This window comes from Microcaecilia unicolor, chromosome 2, assembly GCF_901765095.1.
Source record: "Microcaecilia unicolor chromosome 2, aMicUni1.1, whole genome shotgun sequence".
Taxonomy (NCBI): domain Eukaryota; kingdom Metazoa; phylum Chordata; class Amphibia; order Gymnophiona; family Siphonopidae; genus Microcaecilia; species Microcaecilia unicolor.
The window spans coordinates 574,282,777-574,307,112 of record NC_044032.1 but is presented as its reverse complement, the minus strand read 5'-3'; the positions used below and the strand labels follow the sequence as shown (position 1 = coordinate 574,307,112).

The window sequence follows — 24,336 nt, the reverse complement described above, 5'->3', positions numbered from 1 at the left end:
TTGCCATAATCACCCTTCCCTCTCCCTCCAAAAAAATTACAATTCTTGGTAGGTAAAACATACAATTAACACACTACAAAAGACACCAAGTAAAAAACAAATGAAATCACTAACTACCGTCCAGTAGCATCCATTCCGTTGTCTGTCAAACTGATGGGAAGCATGGTAGCCAAACAATTTACAGATTATATAAACAAATTCTCAATATTACACGAATCACAGTCAGGTTTTCGCCCCCTCCACAGCACAGAAACAGTACTACTCACTCTCCTAGCCAAATTCAAGCAGGAAATAGCAATAGGCAAAAACATCCTCCTCCTCCAATTCGACATGTAAAGTGCATTCGACATGGTAAGCCATAATATATTAATAAGATTACTAGATAAGTTCGGGATTGGTGGAAACAGCTGGATCAAGGGTTTCCTAACTACAAGAACATATCAAGTAAAATCAAACTCAAATATATCATCGCCGTGGAAAGCAGATTGCGGAGTACCACAAGGATCACCGCTATCACCGATCCTCTTATTATCATTATTATTATTAACATTTGTATTGCGCTACCAGATGCAAGCAGCGCTGAACACATGACATAGAGAGACAGTCCCTGCTCAATAGAGCTTACAATCTAAAAATAATACAGAAAGACAATTAAGGGCGAGGGAAGTACTGGGTGAGAAGGAACAAGGGGAGACAATTGAGTAGTAGCTAGGAGCCAAAAGCAGTGGTGAAAAGGTGGGTTTTCAGCGTAGATTTGAAAACAGGTAGAGATGGAGTTAGACGTACAGGCTCAGGAAGTCCATTCCAGGCATAAGGTGCCGCGAGGGAAAAGGAACGAAGCCTGGAGTTAGCAGTAGAGAAGGGGGACGACAAAAGAGATTTGTCCAGTGAGCGGAGTTTACGGGGAGGAATGTAGGAAGAGATGAGAGTGGAGAGGTAATGGGGAGCTGTAGAATGGATGCATTTAAAGGTCAGTAAGAGAAGTCTGAATTGCATGCGGAAGCAGACAGGGAGCCAGTGAAGTGACTTGAGGAGTGGACTAGTGTGGGTATAACGATTTTGGCGGAAAATAAGTCATGCTGCAGAATTTTGGACAGACTGGAGAGGAGAGAGATGGCTGAGAGGAAGACTAGTGAGAAGTAAATTGCAATAATCCAAACGAGAGGTGACAAGGGTTTGAACAAGGGTTCTGGTAGCGTATTCAGAAAGGAAGGGGCAGATTTTGCTAATGTTGTAGATAAAGAAACGACAGGTTTTGGCGATCTGTTGAATATGCGCAGAGAAGAAGAAAGAGGAATCAAAGATGACTCCAAGGTTACGAGCCGAGGAGACAGGGAGGATGTGAGAGCCATTAACAGAGATAGAGAATGGGGGAAGAGGGGAGGTGGATTTAGGGGGAAAAATGAGAAGTTCAGTTTTAGTCATGTTTAGTTTCAGATGGCGTTGAGACATCCAAGCAGCAATGTCAGACAAGCAGGATGTCTGACTAAACAGTTCAACCTAATGATGACCCCACTAGGCCTTAACCCTTTCATCTATGCAGACGATGTCACAATATTCATTCCTTACAAATCTAAACTGACAGAAATCACCAACGAAATCAAAATCAGCTTGAACATCATGGACTCTTGAGCAAATGCATTTCAACTAAAACTAAACAAAGAAAAAAAAACACACTGTCTCATCCTCTCATCCCTACACAGTGCAGATAACCCACAATTATCAACACCCCAGATTACACCCTCCCTATCTCAGACAGCCTGAAAATCCTCGGCGTTACAATGGACCGCAAGTTAACACTAGAGAGCCAAGTGACATCCACAACAAAGAAAATGTTCCACTCAATGTGGAAACTCAAACGTGTGAAACAATTCTTCCCAAGGGAACATTTTGCAACCTGATACAATCAATGGTACTAAGCCATGTAGACTACTGCAATGGAATTTATGCGGGATGCAAAGAACAAACCTTAAAGAAACTTCAGACCGCACAAAACATGGCAGCTAGGCTTATCTTCGGAAAAACGTGATTTGAAAGTGCAAAACCCCTTCGTGAAAAACTACACTGGCTCCCAATCAAAGAACGCATTGCTTTCAAAATCTGCACTCTGGCTCACAAAATTATCTACGGTGAAGCTCTGGGATACATGACAGACTTGATCGCCCTACCAACTAGATACACATCCGAATCAACACGAACTTACCTAAATCTGCACTACCCAAGCTGCAAAGGACTCAAATACAAATCAACTTACGCGTCCAGTTTTCCTACATAAGCACACAACTGTGGAACGCATTACCAAAAGCCTTGAAAACTATGAACGACCAGCTAAACTTTTGGAAAATACTAAAAACTAACTTGTTTAAAAAGGCATACCCTACCGATCCAACATAAATGCCTGATCTCTGCAACACAACAAAACTAAAGAACGTAATGGACATAACACAACTCTTCCGTTGTACGATTTCCTAGTGTGGCTGTGCCACATGAACTTTATCTTAACACAACATCACTTTGTATTTGAGTCTGTAACGCCTCTCCGGTACTATGTAAGCCACATTGATCCTACAAATAGGTGGGAAAATGTGGGATATAAATGTAACAAATAAAAATAAATAAATAAAACAAACCAAGTCCATGCAATATGATTTCCCTCTGCCTTTGTTTTCTGAAGAACTTTTACTTTTAAAAAGGAAATGTAGAGGTTTAGAGACAAAAAGGTGTAAAATATTTTTACTCTCTGACAGAGAGACCCAGTGAAAGGCCATTAATAACTCTAAATGGCTTCTTAAACATGCTAGACAAATAGTTTATACATCTATCATCTAAATTGAGACATTATATTCAGGGCCCCTTTCACCAAGCTGTGGCAAAAGGGGTCCAGTGCTGGCATTGGCGCGTGTTTTACACGCACATCAAGGCCCCCTTTTACCGCAGCTGGTAAAAGGGAAGTCTCACTTTCCTACAGGAAATGGCCGGGCACCCATTGAGGTGGTGGTAAGGGCTATCGTGTTAACCCAGTGGTAACTGGGCAGCATGCGGCACTGCCTGATTACTGCCAGGTACATTCTGGCTCTACAAAAATAAGTAAGTTTTTGTAGCACCGGAAATGATAGTGCGCTAAGGTGGGAAGTACCACCGGGCTGCTGTGATAGCCCGGTGGTAGTTCCTGTATAGCGAGCAGTAAGCCCGCTTTGGGCTTACCGCCGCCTAGTAAAAGGAGCCCTAAATCCTGAACAGAATAACCACAACATTTGATCTAAAAGAAGAAAATCAAAGAGGGGCATAATCGAACGGGGCGCCCAAGTTTTCATGAGGGTGTCCTCGCAGGATGGCCCCCCGAAGGGGCGGTGAAACCCGTGTTATCGAAACAAGATGGGCGTCCATCTTTCGTTTCGATAATACGGTCAGGGACGCCCAAATCTCAACATTTAGGTCGTCCTTAGAGATGGTCATCCACGATTTTCAGCCATAATGGAAACCGAGGATGCCCATCTCAAAAACAAGCAAATCCAAGGCATTTGGTCATGGGAGGAGCCAGCATTCGTAGTGCACTGGTCCCCCTCACATGCCAGGACACCAACCGGGCACCCTAGGGGGCACTGCAGTGGACTTCACAAATTGCTCCCAGGTGCATAGCTCCCTTATCTTCGGTGCTGAGCCCCCCATATCCCCCCAAAACCAACTCCCCACAACTATACACCACTACCATAGCCCTAAGGGGTGAAGGGGGGCACCTACATGTGGGTACGGTGGATTTTGAAGGGCTCACATTTACCAGCACAAGTGTAACAGGTAGTGGGGGGATGGGCCTGGGTCCGCCTGCCTGAAGTGCACTGCAGTACCCACTAAAACTGCTCCAGGGACCTGTATACTGCTGTCATGGAGCTGGGTATGATATTTGAGGCTGGCTTAGAGGCTGGCAAAAAATGTTTTTAAAGTTTTTTTTAGGGTGGGAGGGGGTTGGTGACCACTGGGGGAGTAAGGGGAGGTCAACCCTGATTCCCTCCGGTGGTCATCTGGTCAGTTTGGGCACCTTTTTGAGGCTTGGTCGTGAAAAAAATGGACCAAGTCGACCAAATGCTCATCAGGGACACCCTTCTTTTTTCCATTATCGGCCGAGGACACCGATCTCTTAACCACACCCCAGTCCCACCTTCGCTACGCCTCCAACACGCCCCCATGAACTTTGGTCATCCCCGCGACGGAAAGCAGTTGAGGACGCCCAAAATCAGCTTTCGATTATGCCGATTTGGGCGACCCTGAGAGAAGGAAGCCCATCTCCCGATTTGTGTCGGAAGATGGGCGCCCCTTCTCTTTCGAAAATGCCCCTGATATTGTTCCATCGGTTGATGAGTTAGCACTTTTTTTTTAAACTAAAATTGAGAAAATTAGAGTCTCCTTGAATTCATGCTTGCTGAACCCTTTAGAGTTTGTAAATAATAATACTGTTTTATCTGAAGGCTTTATATGTGACAGATTTGGTCTTCTTTTAATGTTCCTAGTCAAGCTGAATTAGTTTTATTTGTAAGACAACTTTCTTCTTCTTACTATGCCTTGGACTATTGTCCTAATGTTTTTTAAATAAATCCTTCAGAAAATTTTCTGCATTGCTTCTATCATGTTTGAAAGACCTCTTTACCAATGGAGAGTTTATCATAGTGAGTGGCAAAAGTTTTGCTTACCCCAGTCCCTAAAAATCCAAAATTGTCACCAGCTGATATCTCAAATTATCGTCCTATGGCATCCATTCCTCTACTTACTAAACTATAGGAAACCATAGTGGCTAAACAGCTAACAGCAAATTTGGATAAGTACAACATTCTCCCTAGTTAACATTGAAACTGTCGTCACTTCCTGCTAAGCATCAGATCAGCAAGGGCCACAGAATCCTGGTCATGCAGTTTGACATGTCACCTGCATTTGATCTAGTTCATCATGAAATACTACTGTCTCTATTGGATATTTATGGTATCCGTGGACCTGTTCCGGGATGGTTTAGAGGCTTTCTTAAGTTTAGAAATTATCAAGTGAGAAAAAAACAATCTATCCTTTTTGATGACATCGAACATGGGATCCTGCAGGGCTTACCACAGTCCCCCATCTTATTTAATGTTCTGATGTCCCAGTTAGCCATTAAACTTTATTCTGTCAATTTTTCAACTTACATTTATGCCGATGATGTTATGGTTATAATTCCTTTCATAAATTCTCTGTCTGAAATTGTTCCTCAGATTGAACAGGGGTTTGGCATTCTTCAGAATTGGTTTTCAAGTTAAAATTAAATAATGAAAAGACTTAAGGGGCCCTTTTACTAAGTTGCGTGAGCGTCTACATGTGCCCAACACGTGCAAAAATGGAGTTACCACCCGGCTACTGCGTGGCTCATGCGGTAATTTCATTTTTGGTGCATGTCTGATACGCGCATCCGAAAAATAATTTTTATTTTCAGACACATGTATTGGATGTGCGCCAAGTGGCATTTGACGCACATAGATCATTATCGCCCAGTTACCACATGAGACTTTACTGCTAGGTCAATGGCTGGCGGTAAGGTCTCAGACCCAAAATGGACGCGCAGCAATTTTCATTTTGCCGCATGTCCATTTTTGGCAAAAATGTTAAAAAGGCATTTTTTAGAGGTGCGCTGAAAAATGACTCTGTACGCAACCAAAATCCAAAATACGCGTCTGCACTACCACAGGCCATTTTTCAGCGTGCTTTTGTAAAAGGGCTCCTAAGTTCTTTGTATTAGGGGACTTTTTCAAGCCATTCACAACATCATCTTTAGTCATTAATGAGGTAATATTTCAGTTAGAGAAACAGATTAAAATATTAGGGGTCACTTTTTGATGAATCATTGACTTTTGGACCACATGTGAATAGTGTGATAAGGGATTTTATATAATGAAAAAAATTGCATAGGTTGAGATCAAATTTCAGTTTTAATGCATTTAGATTGATAGTTTAGACTTTACTTCTAGCGCAGTTGAACTATTTGTGGGCTTATCAGAAGGTCTATTGAAAAAATTGCAGCCAGACTAATTTGTAGGTCATCTAGATTTGAGTCAGTCTCTCCTTTATTTTTAAAATTGCATTGGCTTCCTGTCAGGGCTTGTATTGTTTTTAAATTGTGTGCCCTGACTTTCCTGATTTTACATGGTTTAGTTTGGCTTATTTAGCTGATTTTGTAACTGTGGTGCACAAAAACAGAGACCTGTTTGCTTGATTATCATTGATGTTGCATACCCTAGTCCTAAGGGAACTGTTTATAAGACTGTGTTTAATGGATATTTTCCCTAACAGTCACTTAAATTGTGGAACTCCTTTCCTTTGGAGATAAGTACATATCTACATAAGTATTGCCATACTGGGACAGACTGAAGGTCTATCAAGCCCAGCATCCTGTTTCCAACAGTGGCCAATCCAGGTCACAAGTTCCTGGCAAGATCCCAAAACAGTACAATATATTTTATGCTGCTTATTCTAGAAATAAGCAGTGGGTTTTCCCAAGTCCATTTTAATAATGGTATATGAACATTTTCTTTAGGAAGCCATCCAAACCTTTTTTAAACCTCGCTAAGTTAACAGTTCTTACTATAAGTACATAAGTACATTTTATGTTGCTTATCCCAGAAATAGTGGCTTTTCCTCAAGTCCAATTTAATAATATTCTATGGACTTTTCCTTTAGGAAGTCATCCAAACCTGTTTTAAACTCTGCTAAACTAACCGTCTTTACCACATTTTTGGCAACGAATTCAAGAGTTGAATGACACGTTGAGTGAAGAAACATTTTCTCCGATTTGTTTTAAATTTACTACTTTGTAGTTTCATCGCACGCCCCTTAGTCCTAGTACTTTTGGAAAGCGTAAACAGATGCTTCACATCTACCCATTCCACTCCACTCATTATTTTATAGACCTCTATCATATCTCCCCTCAGTGGTCATTTGTTTAGGAAAGTATCTAAAACATATATGTTTAAGAAGTTCTTTGAATAATGTGTATTTTAATGATTGAATAAACTACTTGAATTTGGGCTGTATCTCTCTAGGAATGCCCAGCTCTGTTAGCCACATGAAGCTCTCATGGGACATTGCGGCATACAAGAGACTCATTGTATTGCATTGTATTGTGCTGCCTTGGATCTTTTACCATGCTGGATTTCTAAAAAATGCCTCACTAACCTCTTGATAGTTTGATAATCTTACTTTACTGGTGGAAAATATCAAATAATCTTAGTATCAAAGCACCTCTTTATCAGGCAACTAACCTTTCCTTTAGATCAGCATTAAGATTTACTTTTGGGGCAAAGGGAAGCAAGACACAGCCTCACTCTTAGAATCTGCTCCCCCTGGTTTCCTCTCCTTGCATACCCCTTGCCCTTAGAGGCATGGTGGTGGTGTAGCTTGTATTTTCTGGTCAGCTCTTGCGGTCCCCTCCTGCCCGTTTAAGCCCTTAGCTATTTCTGATGCTATCATTTTTCATGTGTCACATGCCTCTTTTCACTTCCACCTGGCTCTTGTCTATCACCCTCCCTCCCCCCCCCCCTTTCTACTTCTATCCAAGAACTCTTGGCATTTGTAGCCAAGTGCTCCGCCTTATTCTCCCTGCTTCTACTTCTTGGAGATTTCAGTCTCCCTTCCCCTCCTTTCTCTGATTCTTTTCTTTCATTGACCTCCAGTTTAGGCTTTACTCAGCATGTAAATATCCAAACTCATTCTTCCAGTAATACCCTTGATCTGGTTTTCTCCTCTGACACACCCTATCTTTCTCCTATGCTCATGTGATCCTTCTCTCTGCCCTGGACAGATCATGTTCTGATTTCTTTTAGCCTTCTTGTTCCTGCTTCAAACTTGGCTCCCATCTATCCCCACATCTCCTTTCATCCTATCTCAACCACTGCTATTGAACCACTGACTGCTGCTATTGCTGATCTCACTCCCTCCAGACACCCCACTTGCCTCCCAAATAGCTGCTTTTAATTCCTCCCTTGTCCAGGCTCTAGATGAAGTAGCTCCACTATTGTCCCAATGCAGGCGTCATCCACTATCCCCTTGGTTCTCCCCCCATTTCCATCTACTTAAACAATTTGTTCACTTGCTGAATGACAGTGGTGTAAAACCCACTCTCAGACATGCTTCCTGCTTTTCCAGACCCATAATCATGAATTTGAAAAGGAGTTCGTGCAGCCAAACAGTCCTATTTTGATCGTCAAATAGCGACCGCTGCTAACTGCTCTCAAGCGCTTGTTGTTATTCCCCAGCTTCCACTCCTCTTCCAGCCTAGAACCCCTCACTTCTGCCACTATCCTCACTTGCCAACCTTGGTGATCAAAAGTACTGACTGTGCTATTTCTCTACCTCCTGCTCCTGTGCCTAACTGCTTTCTCCTATCAGTCCCTCCTCACTCACAGCTTGGCTTTAACGACTGCTAATTGGTCCACTTTTACTAACCCTACCCTTGTTTCCATCAAGCACACAATCCAGTCACTTAACCCTTCTTCCTCTTCCTTGGAACCCATACCTGCATTCTTAGCCAAATGCCTTTCAGCAACTCTTGTACCACTCTTCCTCCCTCTGATACAACTCAACTTTTCTGAGGCCTCTGTTCCCCCAATCTGGAAACATGCTTTGGTCACCCCTCTTCTAAAGAAGCCTAACCTCGATCCCACAGTCACCACAAACTTTTGCCTAATCTCTAATCTTCCCTTCTTTGCAAAAATAATGGAGAAACTAGTTCTTCAGCAGCTGGATAACTTCTTGGAAGATACTCTAGCACTTTACCCTTAAGCAGGTTTCTGCCATAGCCATAGTACAGAATCACTTTTTCTTACTCTATACGTTAAGCTTAAATGTATTGTACTGTTTTGGGATCTTGTCAGGTACTTGTGACCTGGATTGGCCACTGTTGGAAACAGGATACTGGCCTTGATGGACCTTCTATCTGTCCCAGTATGGCAACACTTATGTACTTATGTACGTTGTATGCTTGACCAACGGCAGTCTGTCATCTTAATTTCCCTTGACCTCTCCTCAGCATTTGATCTTGTGGACCACACTCTCCTGCTTCATAGGCTTCGCTCTATAGAGATCATGGGGACTGTTCTCAAGTGGATCACTAGTTTTCCAATCACACCTTTCAACTCTCACATCAAGAATCTCACGCCACCATTTTCCCTATTCTTTCTGGGGTACCTCAGGGCTCCATCTTCTCCTCCCCTCTCTTTTTGATGTTTTTCTTGCCCCTCTTCTCACCATTATTCAGGATCAAGGTTGCACCCCTTTCTGTTTTATGGACAACATTCAAATCTTCTATCGGGTTCCACTTTCTGAAACCTCCATTGCCCCCCTCAATAACTGTCTCACTTTGGTCTCCCAGTGGTTCCTTAACACAACTAAATGCGAAGCCATCCAAACCCATCTTCCCTTTCTCCCTCTTCCCATTTGAGGTAACCAGTTTCAAGACTCAGTTAAAATTCTGGGGATTCTTTTTGACCCCAAGCTATCATTCAAGGCCAAAATCAACTCTGTTATTCACTTGGCATTCTTTGCTATGCACCACATCTGCTCTCTTCTTCTTTCCTTCTCTCATAGTAACATAGTAACATAGTAGGTGACGGCAGAAAAAGACCTGTATGGTCCATCCAGTCTGCCCAACAAGATAAACTCATATGTGCTACTTTATATGTATACCTTCCTCATTACACACTCTCCTTCTTGCCCTAGTAATCACTCACCTAGACTCATTATGCTGGCCTCCCACTCTCATCAGTTAAGCACTCACAGCTTATTCAATCGACTACAGTAAAATTACTACATCGGGCATGCCATTTTGATCATGTCACCCCTCTCCTTTGTTATGAAAACTGGCTCCCTGTCTCTTCACGTATCCAATTTAAGATTCTTCTTTTCATCTTCGAAGGCAGTTTCCCATTAGCTCCCACTTCTCTTTTCAATCTGTTCATACCTTATGCTCCATCCCACTCCCTCCACTCTTCTACTTTTAATCCTTGACCTATGCCCTCCAGGATACAAAATTATTCACTGGACAAGAAGGGAAAAGAGAGGTGGAAGCATAGCACTAATATACCAATCCCACTTTATAACCGAAACCATTGCCGAGTCCATTACAAACCAACTTGAAATCGCCTCAATCAGAATCCACAGCAAATCTCTGTTTGATCACTTGAATTGCATCTTGTTTTACAGACCACCAGGCAACTGGAATGAAAGCCAGCCAACCTTCATGGACTTCATTTCAAATACTTGCGCAACCAACTCAAACATTCTAATACTAGGAGACATCAACCTTCACCTAGAAGACTCAAACTTTGCCAACGCACATGAATGCAAGGATTTCATACATTTATGGGATCTCAAATGACCACACATGCAAGCAACCCATGCCAAAGGACACACATTAGACCTCATGTCACACAAATTGGCCACAGACCAAAACCTAATAATAAAGGATACTACATGGACAGAAACACCATGGACCGATCACTACAAACTAAACCTATCACTAAACTGGTGGAGGAAGGGCTCACACCACACACAAGTACATACAACCAACAGCACAAGAGGCCAAATAGACCCAAAAATATTCTGGCAACAAATATACAATAACAAATGGACAACACAAACGGACGATATACACTACCTCACCAACTGGGACAAAAGATGTAGACGTATACTAGACGACATAGCACCCTTACAAACAAGAACATCATGAAGACATATCACGATACCATGGTTCAATGACGAACTGAACAATCTAAAAACACAATCCAGGCAACTTGAAAGAGGAAGGAAAAAAATAAAAGATGAAAACACGTTCAACGCTTGGAAACAAATACAAAGAAAATACAAGTACGCAACAAGGCAGGCCAAAACGGCATACTACCAAAATAGGACCAGATTACAAAGACATGAAGAAACTATACCAACTCGTAAACAAACTACTAGACACCGCCTCGATCACCACAACCAACACAGACATCCCATCCACAGACAAACCTGCTAAATACTTCAATGAAAAAATTGTAAACCTGTGCAACACTCTCTCTCTTGACAATACTAACATCGATGACTTCATTGACGGCTTGGACCCAACCCCCGGAGAATACCCAGTGGATCAAACTTGGTCAAACTTCACTCTCCTCACCACCGAAACAGTTACCCATGCGATTCATAAGTTCTCCAACACCCATTGCAAACTGGATATGTGCCCCAGTTATCTATTAAAATCCGCCCCCGACCACTTCATAGCAGACCTTACATCCCACCTAAACTACTTATTCCAACAAGGTCTCTTTCCTAAGGAAAATGGCAACATCTTACTCACCCCAATTCCCAAAGACACCAAGAAAAAGACAAGTAAACTCACCAATTACCGCCCAGTAGCATCTATCCCACTTGTAGTCAAACTGATGGAGAGCATAGTAACCAAACAACTAGGTGAATACATAAACAAATTCTCAATCTTACATGAATCACAATCAGGATTTCGTTCCCTCCATAGCACTGAAACAGTACTCACAACTCTCCTAGCCAAATTCAAGCAGGAAATAGCAATAGGCAATAGTATACTTCTCCTTCAATTTGATATGTCTAATGCCTTCGACATGGTAAACCACAATATACTAATTAGATTCCTAGACTACTATGGCATTGGTGGAAACATACTAAGCTGGATCAAGGGCTTCCTAACCATGAGAACATACCAAGTGAAATCTAAATCAAACATATCATCACCGACCCTCTTCAACCTAATAATGACACCACTAGCCAAGTCCTTATCCAATCAAGGCCTCAACCCATTCATCTACGCAGACGACGTCACAATATACATACCTTATAAACATGACCTGACAGAAATCACAAATGAAATCAAGCTCAGCCTAAACATCATGAACTCATGGGCAAATGCATTCCAACTAAAACTCAATACCAACAAAACACACTGTCTCATCCTCTCATCCCAATACAATACATACAAACCCACAAATATAAGCATACCAAACTATAACCTCCCTATCTTAGACAGCCTGAAAATCCTCAGCGTTACTATCGACCTTAATAACCTCACACTTGAGAGCCAAGTTAACTCTATAACCAAGAAAATGTTTCACTCAATGTGGAAACTCAAACGCGTGCAACCATACTTCCCGGGGAAAATATTTCGCAGCTTGATACAATCAATGGTACTAAGCCATGCAGACTACTGCAATGGATTCTACGCGGGATGCAAAGAAAAACTCATTAAGAAACTACAAACCGCCCAAAACACAGCAGCCAGGCTTATATTTGGTAAAACACGATTCGAAAGCACCAAACCCCTCTGAGAAAAACTACATTGGCTACCAATCAAAGAACGTATTGCTTTCAAAATCTGCACCCTGGTCCATAAAATTATCTACGGTGAATTATCTACGGGATATATGACAGACCTCATAGACCTACCAACAAGAAACGCAACCAGATCAACACGAACTTACCTAAATCTCCATTACCCAAGCTGCAAAGGTCTCAAATAAAAATCTACTTATGGATCCAATGTCTCCGACATAAGCACACAACTGTGGAATGCACTACCAAAAGCCGTGAAAACAACGTACGGCCACCTAAACTTCCGGAAATCACTAAAACCTACCTGTTCAAAAAGGCATACCCCACCAATCCAACTTAAGTGCCTATACTACACAACTCAATGAAACCAAAGCTTGTAACAGTCTATATATAACTCTTCCACTTGTAATTCCCCAATGTGTCTATAACACATGAACCTTATCCGACCACATTAACTCCTTGTATCTGTTTCTATGCCGGAGATGGCGAACTCCTCTACGGTACAATGTAAGCCACATTGAACCTGCAAAAAGGTGGGAAAATGTGGGATACAAATATATCAAATAAATACATAATCTCCTGTTATCACAGATTCACCACAGATTCTTCATCTGCCTTTAGCTATCTTGGACCTTTTCTCTGGAACTCTCTACCAGCTCAGATCTGCTCTGAATCATCTCTCAGCAACTTAATAAAGCTCCTTAAAACTCACTTGTTTGCCAAGACTTTTGCTTAACTACACACTGACCTCGCATTACTTTGTCCCTTTTACCTTTTCCCCTTCTCCCTCTTTTCTCCTCACTTTTCTTCCTCTCTTGCTAGCCTCTTGCTGCATGCCTGATTTTGGGTATTTTATGTTGTAAACCGCATAGCTGCCCTCTCCAGCCACCTTGCGGTATATCAAGCATGATAAAATAAATAACATAAATACATGCATGGTAACCCATAAAACCAACTCCCAATGAAGCATAGCATTACATTTTTACCACTGCTGAATATGGCACGCTTTGCTGGTCTAATAGACAAGACTTAAGAGCACAGTCATAGGTTTGCATGAAAATGTTACCTCTGTCCATTTCAAAACAGCTGAACAATCACTGATAGCATTTTTATGGGTGATCATTGTTCCTTTGGGGTCTCCTGTAAGATGCAGACATACATTGCAAATGATCAGACAAAATTAAACATGGCAACAGGAGAATAGAACGCAAAGGGCCAGAATCAGTAAATGGTGCCCAGCACTATTCTATAAAGGGTGCTCGAGGATGAGTGCTCCATATGAATTAGTGTTGGTCATCAAATTCCATACCCATCTTTGGGTGTGAGGACTTACATCACTGAAACCAGGTGTAAATCCTGGCATACAAAGTGGGCATATATCTGCAGTATTCTATATAATACTGCATGCAATTTTCTACAAGGCCCCTGACCCACAATGCCACTCCCATGGGAATGCCCACTTTGCAGTTACACACGGATAAACACTTAGGCGCTATCATATAATTGGGTATGTAAGTATTTCTGCACCAATCTGCTGCTTCAGGCCTGTTTCAGCACTTTGCATTTGTAAAAAACATTTCCACACCAAAAACTGGGCACAGAACTAGTGCCTAAATGTATGCATCATTTATAGAATTTCCCCAAAAATGTGCACAACAACTGAAATTGACCCAGCTTCTTCCAGTTTAAGCAAAGCCAGCCTCTTTTGCTCCTTCTGTCTAGCCTAGTCATTGGAGCTGAGAGCAGAGAATGCTGCTTTCAAATCTAGCCTTTCCAATACCCCCAATCCATGAATATTGCCCAAAGCCATCTCCATGGAGTTGCAGAACCAAAGCCAGATTCAGAAAGCAAACAAGTTCACGCATGGCTATACGCACAGCTGAGCTTTCAGACTGACCTATAAAAATTAATGTTTGGATCTAAGGAAGAGACTTGAATTTGCTGTTGTGTTGAAGTTCTGAACAGTTGTTCATATCCCCTCCGACTGCATGAATTGTGTTTTTGCAGAAAGCATGAGCTGTGTTGGAAAAGGTTAGTTGACTCTGACCAGATCTGAAGGACTTTAGTTCAGAACATAGTAGAAATTAAACTTGCTTCAGGTGCTGGAGTATTAATGCACAGGGATTGACATTTGATTAAAGAACCAAAAATGTGGTATACAGGAGACCAAAAAACTGAAATATTCCATTTCATAGCATGAATTTGCTAAAGATTCTCTCCAGAGAATTACTGAGTTTTAGGCTGTACAGGTTAATTTGTTGGCATTTATGTTCTGCTTTGTCCACATAATAGGTTCATGGCAGATTATAAAAGCATAAAAAGTCTGTAAGTCATTCAACATATCCATATTATGAGTGTATTTGATTATAGAACATAGTACAAGAAAAACTAATATTTTCTTCTCTAGGGGACAGTGTGGGGTACTGTACTTAAAAGAGAACACTAAGGCTCCAATGCTCAAAGGTCCCCATTAAATACGGCAGCCACAGTTGAACTTACGGATTTGTAAACAGTGACCTATGCACAAAGGGAATCGCATGCAAATGAGATGCATTCATATTCTGCAAGTGGCTCAGTAGGAAAAGCACCTAGCACTTGCACAGAATAGTCTCTCTGAAAGTGTCCATGTTCTGCACATGATCGGGAATTAATCTGTCCCACTGCTACCCAGTCTGCGGTTCCTGGGCTCAGATCCTTCATGTGCCTGTGAAATTTGGGGTTCACTTTCTGCCTGGGCCTACAGGATCCCGAGAAGTCATATCATGTTTCCAGCATCAGATCCTGCCCATGTCTACAGCTTCCCTCCTTGTGGCTCTAGAATCCTGGGATCTGGACAGAAATGGAGAGCAGCTTCTTCATGCCTGCTGCTGCTGTGTACGATGAGTGACACTCATTTCTTTTCTATACATTCTGCTTCCTTATCCCAGGTTAGAGCTGAGATATGAATTTGTGAGGGTGTCTTCTCCCTAGATCACCCAATGCATAGGGGAATCCAGGAGTTTCTCCTGCAAGAAACCCTGGGAAAAGGTTAGGTACAGAGATCGGGTCACACACTGACAGTTAGGCACTGCTTTTTGTGCATCACACAGAATGCTCATTTTAATACTAATGAGTTTGTTGTAGTACATTTGCATTGGATTATCGGTAGCTGTTATGGTGAATGGCTAAAGTCACACAGAACCCCTATGTGCATTAGGTGCTAAATAACATTTGCTTTAGACTGGCTACAACCGCTCTAAAGCAAACGTTTCAAGCATGGTAACACGGTAAGCTTTATGTATCGGGCCCTAAGTTGGAACGTAGTGTCATTTATCCAGTTTTTACTATTGCCTGTTATAGAGATGTTACGCCTTGAGTGGGAATTCTGCATTTAACACAGAATTGAGTCATAATTAAACTATAATACAAGAAAGTTAGGAGGGTTTTAACTTATCCATCTACAGAGCCTAAGGAGAGCTCCAAGCCACAGGCAGTACTGCAGCTTATGGAAGTGAAACCCAGTTACTAAAAATGACAGCATTTGAGGAAAACATACTCCAAGCCATTAGCAGCTCTATCAGGCTCTGTAGATTGCCAAATTAAAACCCACAAAAAAATCTTTCAAGTTCTAATTGCAGATCAATAGACCACTCGTTCCATGTTTACCACCATTACAGTATCCCCTGCTACTCACACACTTATTAGATACCATATTTCCCCCTAGTCTCTTCCTAGCCAGTCTTCCCCAGTCATCCACATAGCTAGCTTGTCACTCCCCTTCCCCCCCCCCCCCCCCAAAAAAAAAAACAAGTGTTACTCACACCTGGCTCTGGCAGTAGTCTTGCATTGCCCCAGAATAGATACTGTATTATTTCTAATAGCCCACCTCTCTGTTTAAGCATTGAAAAACCCTGTAAATTTAATCGTAAAAGCCAAATTTAGACTCCTCCAATCATAGCTCCCCTCCCCCCCCAGAATGCACAGTAAACAGCATTGCTCTCCTTCACCCCCTCCCCCCTCCCGATGACTGGATCCCTCTTACCTTTTCTTAGTTCTGGTGCTGGGTCAGTGCAGGGCTTTGAGCATGCACAGATACTCAAAGGGTTTGAGCAAGTGCAAGTGCTCAAAACAGAGGCGTAGCCAGACACCCAATTTTGGGTGGGCCTGGGCCCAAGATGGGTGGGCAGAAGAACACCATCTTGTCCCACAAGTGATTTGGTCTGTCCTCATCTCGTCAGCATGCCATATGGTCTCTCAATCATCCTCCCTCCCCCACATACCTTTTAAATAGCAGATTTTCACTGGCAGCGAGCAGCAACTAATACACACTGCTTATGTTAGCCCCACAGCCTTCCCTCTGATGCAATTTCCTGTATCCGCATAGGCGGGAATACATCAGAGGGAAGGCTGTGGAGCTAGTGCGAACAGTATGTATCAGTCACTGCTCACTGCAGGTGAAGATATGCTATTTACAAGCTTTGCAGGAGGGTGAGTAGTTGGGAGTTTTCGGCTGGTGGGGCTTGGGGATCTCTGCCAGCCACATCATAGGTGTGCTGCTACTGGATGGGCCTGGGCCCACCCTTGGCTAGGCCACTGGCTCAAGACTTCGCATACGCTCCATAAGGTAAGAGGTCTGGTCATCACGGGGGAGGGGGTGGAGAGAGTGGAGGAGAGCAATGCTGGTTACCATGGGGAGCAGGGTGGAGAACAAATGGTGCTTCCATTAATAACCCACTGTAGACTTCAGAAAGCCCATTGTTTCTAACAGCCTGGGCAATTATTTGAGAGAATATAGTATGTTCTGTCACCATGCTGCTTTGTGGTGTTTTGAGCCATTTTGTGCCTGTATTTGCTCTGAGCTCACCTGAATACTATCAGTATACAGGCACCTTGCAATAAAAAGTGGTGTGTGTCATCAGTGTGGTATGGAGGAAGACCAGTTGCTACTGTAGTATCAGCTAGTGTGTGTGTGCCTCCAGCCCTTGTGCTGTCATGAGTTTCCTCAAGTGAAAAGAAGATTCTTTGCCAAAAAGATCTTGACCCAGTAGAAAAGTTATATAGTAGGGTTAGTCCTGAAATCAAATCAGCTTTGGGATTCCGTGTTGTGCTGCACAACCCTTAAGATGACAGACTGTAGCCATTTAAGGAGAACACTATTCAGACCCTCAAACTGTATTGTGGAAGGGAAGGCGTGACCAGAATTTTCTCAGTCTATATAGCCAAGGTCTTGTCTAGTACAATATTACCATGGTGTCTAAAGGAAAAAGGCAATTGACATTTCTACTGCCATGTTTACCTGTTGTTCCACTGGTAAAACAGATAACTGACAGGTCTTCAGATGCTGGAGGCTGAAACACAGTAGATTAGTGTGTAAAGAACTGTGCCTGTGATACCTAAAAAGGAAAATCACTGGCTAATGTGAGTGTGTTAACTTTAAAATTAAGGGGGAAAGAGGTATGGTTCATAATGAGCTACGGCAGTCTATAGCAAATCTCAGCCCTTACCTTAGGATCCTGTAAATTGGCCTTTCCCAAAACCTAGATATAGAAGAAAACAAAATATAGTATAAGCACAGATAACTATTTTACCGCCAAAGTTCTAAACCAAGACGTGATAAAAAATAACTTTTAATTAGGTTATGGGTTGTTGTTTTTTTTAATTTGCCACCTGACCCAAGTCCACTGACAGACTTATTCTGGCGGTGTTATATTTATGACTTTAGTACTAGTTTTTCCTAGGAGCAGAATGACACATCAGTCTTTACTTGAATCAGGTGGTGGCCTGAACACTTCTACACTAAGGTGCGCCAAAAAATGGGCTGCGCTACTGTAGGTGCGTGTTTTGGGCATGCACAGATCCATTTTTCAGCACGCCTGTAAAAAAGGCCTTTTTAAACTTTTTGCCGAAAATGGACATGTGGCAAAATAAAAATTGGTGTGTGTCCATTTTGGGTCTGAGACCTTACCACCAGCCATTGACTTAGTGGTAAGGTCTCACACGTTAACCGTGTGGTAATCATCTATCCGCGTAGAATGACGATTACCGCCCGGTTTCTGCTGTGCACCAGGAAATAAAAATGATTTTCCGGTGCATGTAGCACACGCATACCAAAAATTAAATTACCGCAAGGGCCACGCGGTAGCTGGGCGGTTACTCCAAACTGACGCACGTTTCGGCGCGTATAGGTGCCTACATGGCTTAGTAAAAGGGCCCCTTAGCTATTCATCTGTTTAGCGTAGCCCACTGAGGCTTTGAATGTCTCCTACATGGAGAGTGGGACATCATATTGCAGAGGCTGGGGAGCAGATATTTGATGGATTCAGGGTTGGAGAATAAATAGCATCTTGGCCACATTAAATCCTGGCCCCGTATTTTGGCATTGACTTTCAGTATTGCAAGTCTCAGGACCACATCTAAAAGAATGTTAGTATTCAAAGATCTGAGTTTAAAGGTGCATTTGTCTAAAATACACCATGCCAGAATATTAAACAAAATGGCTTAGGAGCCTCACACATGCCTTACAAGGCCTAGCCAACTATACCACAGCAAAGAAACAAGACAAAAAAATGAAAAAAATTACATCTGGGTGACTGATGTAGAAAGGATGGAACTTTTATATAAGTACGTAAGTATTGCCATACTGGGACAGACTGAAGGTCCATCAAGCCCAGTATCCTGTTTCCAACAGTGGAGAATCCAGGTCACAAGTACCTGTTGATATCCCAAAACAGTACAATACATTTATGCTGCTTATCCTAGAAATAAGCAGTGGATTTTCCCAAGCCCATTTTAATAATGGCTTATGGAATTTTCTTTTAGGAAGATAGCCAAACCTTTTTAAAACCCCGCTAAGCTAACTGCTTTTACCACATTCTCTGGCAACTTCCAAACACCAGTTGACGTAAAACAAATTATTTTATTATGGATAGGTAAATCACAAAAGCTTGTGTTATGCCCCCTTCCCAGCGCTTCCTCGGGTTCCAGGTCCGAGCGGGCGGGAAAACTAGACAAGCTGGATTAATACAGATCAGTCCTACACAGACACTTGATGCTAACAGAATACCTAGCCTTTTTCAGACATGAACACAGGTACACCTTCATCAAGTATAGATTAAGTAACCACAAACTAAAAATAGAAATACAGAGACAAATTAAACTGAGCCCCAAGCAGCCATACTCTGCATACAGTGCAAAACCAAAGAAATAGAAACAGTGACAAGTCCTTTTGTACTGTGGAAAAAAGAGAGCAAAAAGACTGACATAGTCCAACTGCTACATTAAAAATTAACAAATACAAAAACAAACAGAAAATAAAGTGATACCTTCTTATTGGATTAACTTATTATATTTTGTCTACTTGTCAGAGGCCAAAAGTTCCTTCGAGTCAGGACAAGCATACTATTTCAGCAATATACTGTCCTGACCTGGAGAATTAGATTTTGGGTCTCGGAAAGCTAGTCACAAAATGTATTTAGTCCAATATAAAGGTGTTACCTTATTTCTTGTTTTCTTCTTTTATTTATGTTTAACAACTTTTAAAGTAGGCTAATATGGCTACAGCATTACTTGATCCTAAATTTAAAAATATTTTACCTGGAGGCTGCAGTCACTGCAATGAAATGAATAGTGGGATAGGAAAGATCTTCCTGTGTAAGTTCTACATGGACAGTCTGGCACATGGCATCCTCGGGAAACATGATACAGCTTATGATTAACTAGCTTCTACAAGAGAGGACTACAGAATAATTTATCCATATGTGGATGAATTCTTACCTCAAATTCCTTCAGGCTGAAAACTTTCACCCCACAGTTCTTCCCCCGCGCCACAAGAGTTGGTTCGAAGGGATCCATGACAACTATGGTATTAAGTGAGTTGATGTTTCCCTGTTCCACACTCATTAGCAAGATTCTGACTTTCTCCGATGTATTGCAAAAAATCAGTGGCAATTCAGCTAATATAGCAAGGGAAAGGAAGCAGGTTACACAGATGACTTTAACCCAGTAAAAAAGTGTGCAGTGTACATTTCCAGTTGTATTTAGAATACCTGTGATGTTTGTCAAGTTACCCTTTTTGCAATACTGTTCCTGTTTTATTGTGCTGAGTATTCCAGCTTATATAGTATAGTTCTGTAAAAGGAAAGTTCCTGCTCTGGCAAATACATTAAACTGATTAGATTCAAGCACAATTGGACTCAGCAATACCACACTCCTTTCCCAGTCCCCATCTGCTGGCATTTGCCATAAGTATTCAGTTTCCAATTATACCAGCAGGTGAGAGCACAACAGATCTGACAGAAAATCAAGGTTACTTGGTTCAGAGGGTTCCTCCCTGTTCTATCTTTTCTATCCCTCCTAGATTATACTCCTAGGGCAATGGTTCCCAAACCTGGTCCTTTAGGCACACCGGCCAGGTTTTCAGGATATCCACAATAAATATTCATGAGAGAGATTTGCATGCAGTGGTGGCAATGCATGTAAATCTCTTCCATGAATATTCATTGTGGATATCCTGAAAACCTGATTGGCTGGGGTGCCTCCAGGACCAAATTTGGTAATAAATAGAAATAAATCAAAACATAAAAAAGAAAATAAGATACCACATTTTAATTGGACTAACTTCATATATTCTTTTGATTAGCTTTCAAAGGTAACCCTTCTTCTTCAGATCAGAAATCCAGAGAAAATATTTCTTCAGTCAACATGTAATTAAAATCTGGAATTGTGAGGAGTACAGCCTATGAAAATTGAGGTCTCTGGGATAGGGAGGGACAGGAGTCATTGCCCATGTGTAAATATCCCTGACTAAAGTATTTCCTGTAAATCAGGGCTTTCTTGAGGAGGTACTTGGGGATACTGAGTACCGGCACCTTTTCCATTGTCTGCTAAAATTGACCCATGGTCCCCAAGTTTTAATGAAAGAACTCAGGCTCTACACAGCAATTCTGCCTTGTCATAGATTCTGTGACTGGTTGCAGGGGGCCTGGCTATTGTGGGATGGATCCCTCAATGACCACCCCACCCCTGAAGGATGGCCTGGCATTTGAGTACCGGCACCTTTTTTGCTAGAAAAACGCACTGCTGTAAATATACCCATGAAGTAAGTGGTATAAGGGTTCCCCACGGAACAACAAAAGCTGACTAAGTTATTCGAGAGTACGTCAATCAATTGTGCTGCTAGTATATTAATTTACCAGCTGCTTGTTGTAGAAGTTCAATAAAACTTGAGTTATTGTTAAACTCTGGAATGCAGTGTGGTTCCTGGACTGAAGAGCTGAATGGAACCCAGAACTGGTAAAATGTCTCCCAAATCCCCAGATCACTATTCTGGACCCCTGGCCCACTCTCAGCTCAACTGCAAGTGGACTGGAATTGAGGTATGTGGTAAAAGTGGCCTGCGTGAAAGCAAAGACTGTGAGGTTTGATGTGAGAAAGATAGTGAACTTCTGTAGCTAGAACTGGGTGAGATCCAGGTTACATGTTCTTATGGTCTTCAAAGTGGCTACAGGGCAAAAAAAAACCAAACAAAAACCAAAACAGTAGTTGTTCATGAAATACAAAAGACCATAAAAAACACAAAATACTGGATAAAGCTGAAAAATCGGGATTAAAAAAATGGCTGAAGATGTAAAGTGAGGTGACCAGACTTCAGGTGTATTGGAGAGGGCAGGCCAGAGGCTGAGCTGTAAGAAAGGTTTTGAGGACTAATGGGCAGTGGCGTTCCTAGGCTGCCTGACACCCAGGGCGGATTGCCGATGCGCCCCCCCCCCCCCCCCGGGCACAGCGCCCCCCCCCCCCACTGGTGAAATTACACCCTCCCCCCCCGGGTGCATTTTTACCTGCTGGGGGGGTGCCGCGCACCTGTTGGCCGAGTCTGCTCATTCCCTCCCTGCTGCTCCCTCTGCCCCGGAACAGGAAGTAACCTGTTCCGCGCAGAGGGAGCAGCATGGAGGGAACGAGCGGACTCGGCCAACAGGCGCGCAGCACCCCCCCAGCGGCGTGCACCCGGGGCAGACCGCCCCCCCCCCCTTGGTACACCACTGCTAATGGGTAGAGAGATGAGGAAAAACCTAAGTATTGTGCTCATGGAAGGAAATCCTGGAGCAGAATCAAAGGTTTGACAAATATATGTATGGGAATGGAGCAGATAACCACATTCACAGAAGTGTATATGAAGTAGCAGACCTAAAGTGGGCAAAGCCATGAGACTGGATAATACACATCCTGACATATTGAAAGCTCAGAAGATCTAGTGGCTCCTCTAAAGAATGTGTTAGTAGATCTTGGAGACAAGATAATCCATGGGATTGGAGAAGGGAAGATATGATCCCTCTTAGAGGAAGACGTAACAGAAGAGGTGGGAAAACTACAGGCCAGTAAGACTTACACAGTGGTGGGAAAAAGCAAATCAGGCGACACCAACAAATAAATGAGCTAGATGATGTGTAAATTGTACAGAAGCTTTATTCAAACATCCACACATGTTTCGGCCACAGAGACCTGCCTCAGGAGTCTAAAAATGATACAAATTATAAAATTAAACATACTAAAATACAGCACACAATAACAGGAACATAAAAATGGAAAAAGACACAGTTATGATTTATATATCGTTTATTCTAATTTATTTTATATTTCTCTACTTTAAATGCAATAATAGTCTGTATCTCTCCTTTCAGTAATGGCGCTTGCTATTACGGCATAGTGTAAGCCACATTGAGCCTGCAAAGGGGTGGGAAAATGTGGGATACAAATGCAATAAATAAATAATTAACTTAAGTAAATAAAAAGAAGTGTATAAAAGAAGCAGAAATACATAAATAACTCATATTGCAGCTAAGAACATTTAAATGGCCAAAATGCATATCAATAATGTAAATAATAACAAATATTAGATAATCTCAAGTACACACCTCAAAAAAGGGAAATCATAAAAAAATGACAAACAAAATAAACATCACAGAGATACTGACAGCAAAGGTCAAACTTTAACTATATTAAAACTGCCAAAAGCTATGAAAACAACCTACGACCATCTAAAATTCAGGAAATCACTAAAAACCAACCTGTTCAAAAAGGCATTCCCTACTGACCCAACATAAATGCCTACACTCTGCAACACAGCAAAACCAAAGCTCGTAATGGACACTATATAACCTCTCCTTTCTTCGATCCTCATTGTGCCTGAATCTTAATCGACCACAACATCACCATGTATTTGTTTCTCTACTGGAGTTGGTGAACGCCTTTACGGTAATATGTAAGCCACATTGAGCCTGCAAATAGGTGGGAAAATGTGGGATACAAATGTAACAAATAAATAAATGATTTAGGGGGTCTTTTACTAAGCCATGGTAGCATTTTTAGATCACTGTAGAAATCAGCTGGCAGTAAATGCCAAGACGCCCATTATATTCCTATGGGTGTCTTGGCATTTACCGCCAGCTGATTTCTACCATGAGCTAAAAACACTGCTGTGACTTAGTAAAAGACCCCCTTAGGCACTAAGCAACCAATTAAAAAGGCCAAACACAAAAAATCATAGAAATGATGGTACCGAATACCTTCAAAATGGATGTTCACAACACATTAGCTTTCAATTCTAGAAGCAGGATTCAATGCTCCTAAAGAATAAACATAATCAGGAAAGCCGATCTAAAAAAATAAATAATCTAATACCTTATGTAAATTCACTGAAAAGTACATATGTTAAGGTGCGGAAAGCTCTATTCACAGGTTATTGTGGGCCTAAAAGTTAAAGGGACATTACAACCTGTATAGAAAAAGAAGGCACCGAACGCACATCAGTCGTGACAAAGTGTTCACGTAAAAAGAAATCAATAAAGTGTGGACTGCACTTCGACCTTGGGACGTTAGCAACAAATTATTGCAGATGGTCAGAATGCGCCTGATATTAGCGCTACAATGCACAAGTATAGAGTCTAAATGAACGTACTGATATGCCAATGGTGGGAATACGCCAAAAAGGCTAAGAATTTTAACAAA

At 41.9% G+C, this 24,336-nt stretch overlaps 1 protein-coding gene across 1 annotated transcript in view; it reads right to left on the bottom strand.

The window, feature by feature from the left end:
• LOC115462200 (long-chain-fatty-acid--CoA ligase 1-like) overlaps positions 1 to 24,336 on the bottom strand; it is a 146,332-nt gene that overhangs the window by 86,629 nt on the left and 35,367 nt on the right. The window contains 4 exon segments of the mRNA XM_030192216.1: positions 13,421 to 13,494; positions 17,630 to 17,681; positions 17,838 to 17,870; positions 20,107 to 20,285. Of these exon segments, the coding sequence (XP_030048076.1) occupies positions 13,421 to 13,494; positions 17,630 to 17,681; positions 17,838 to 17,870; positions 20,107 to 20,285 (338 nt within the window).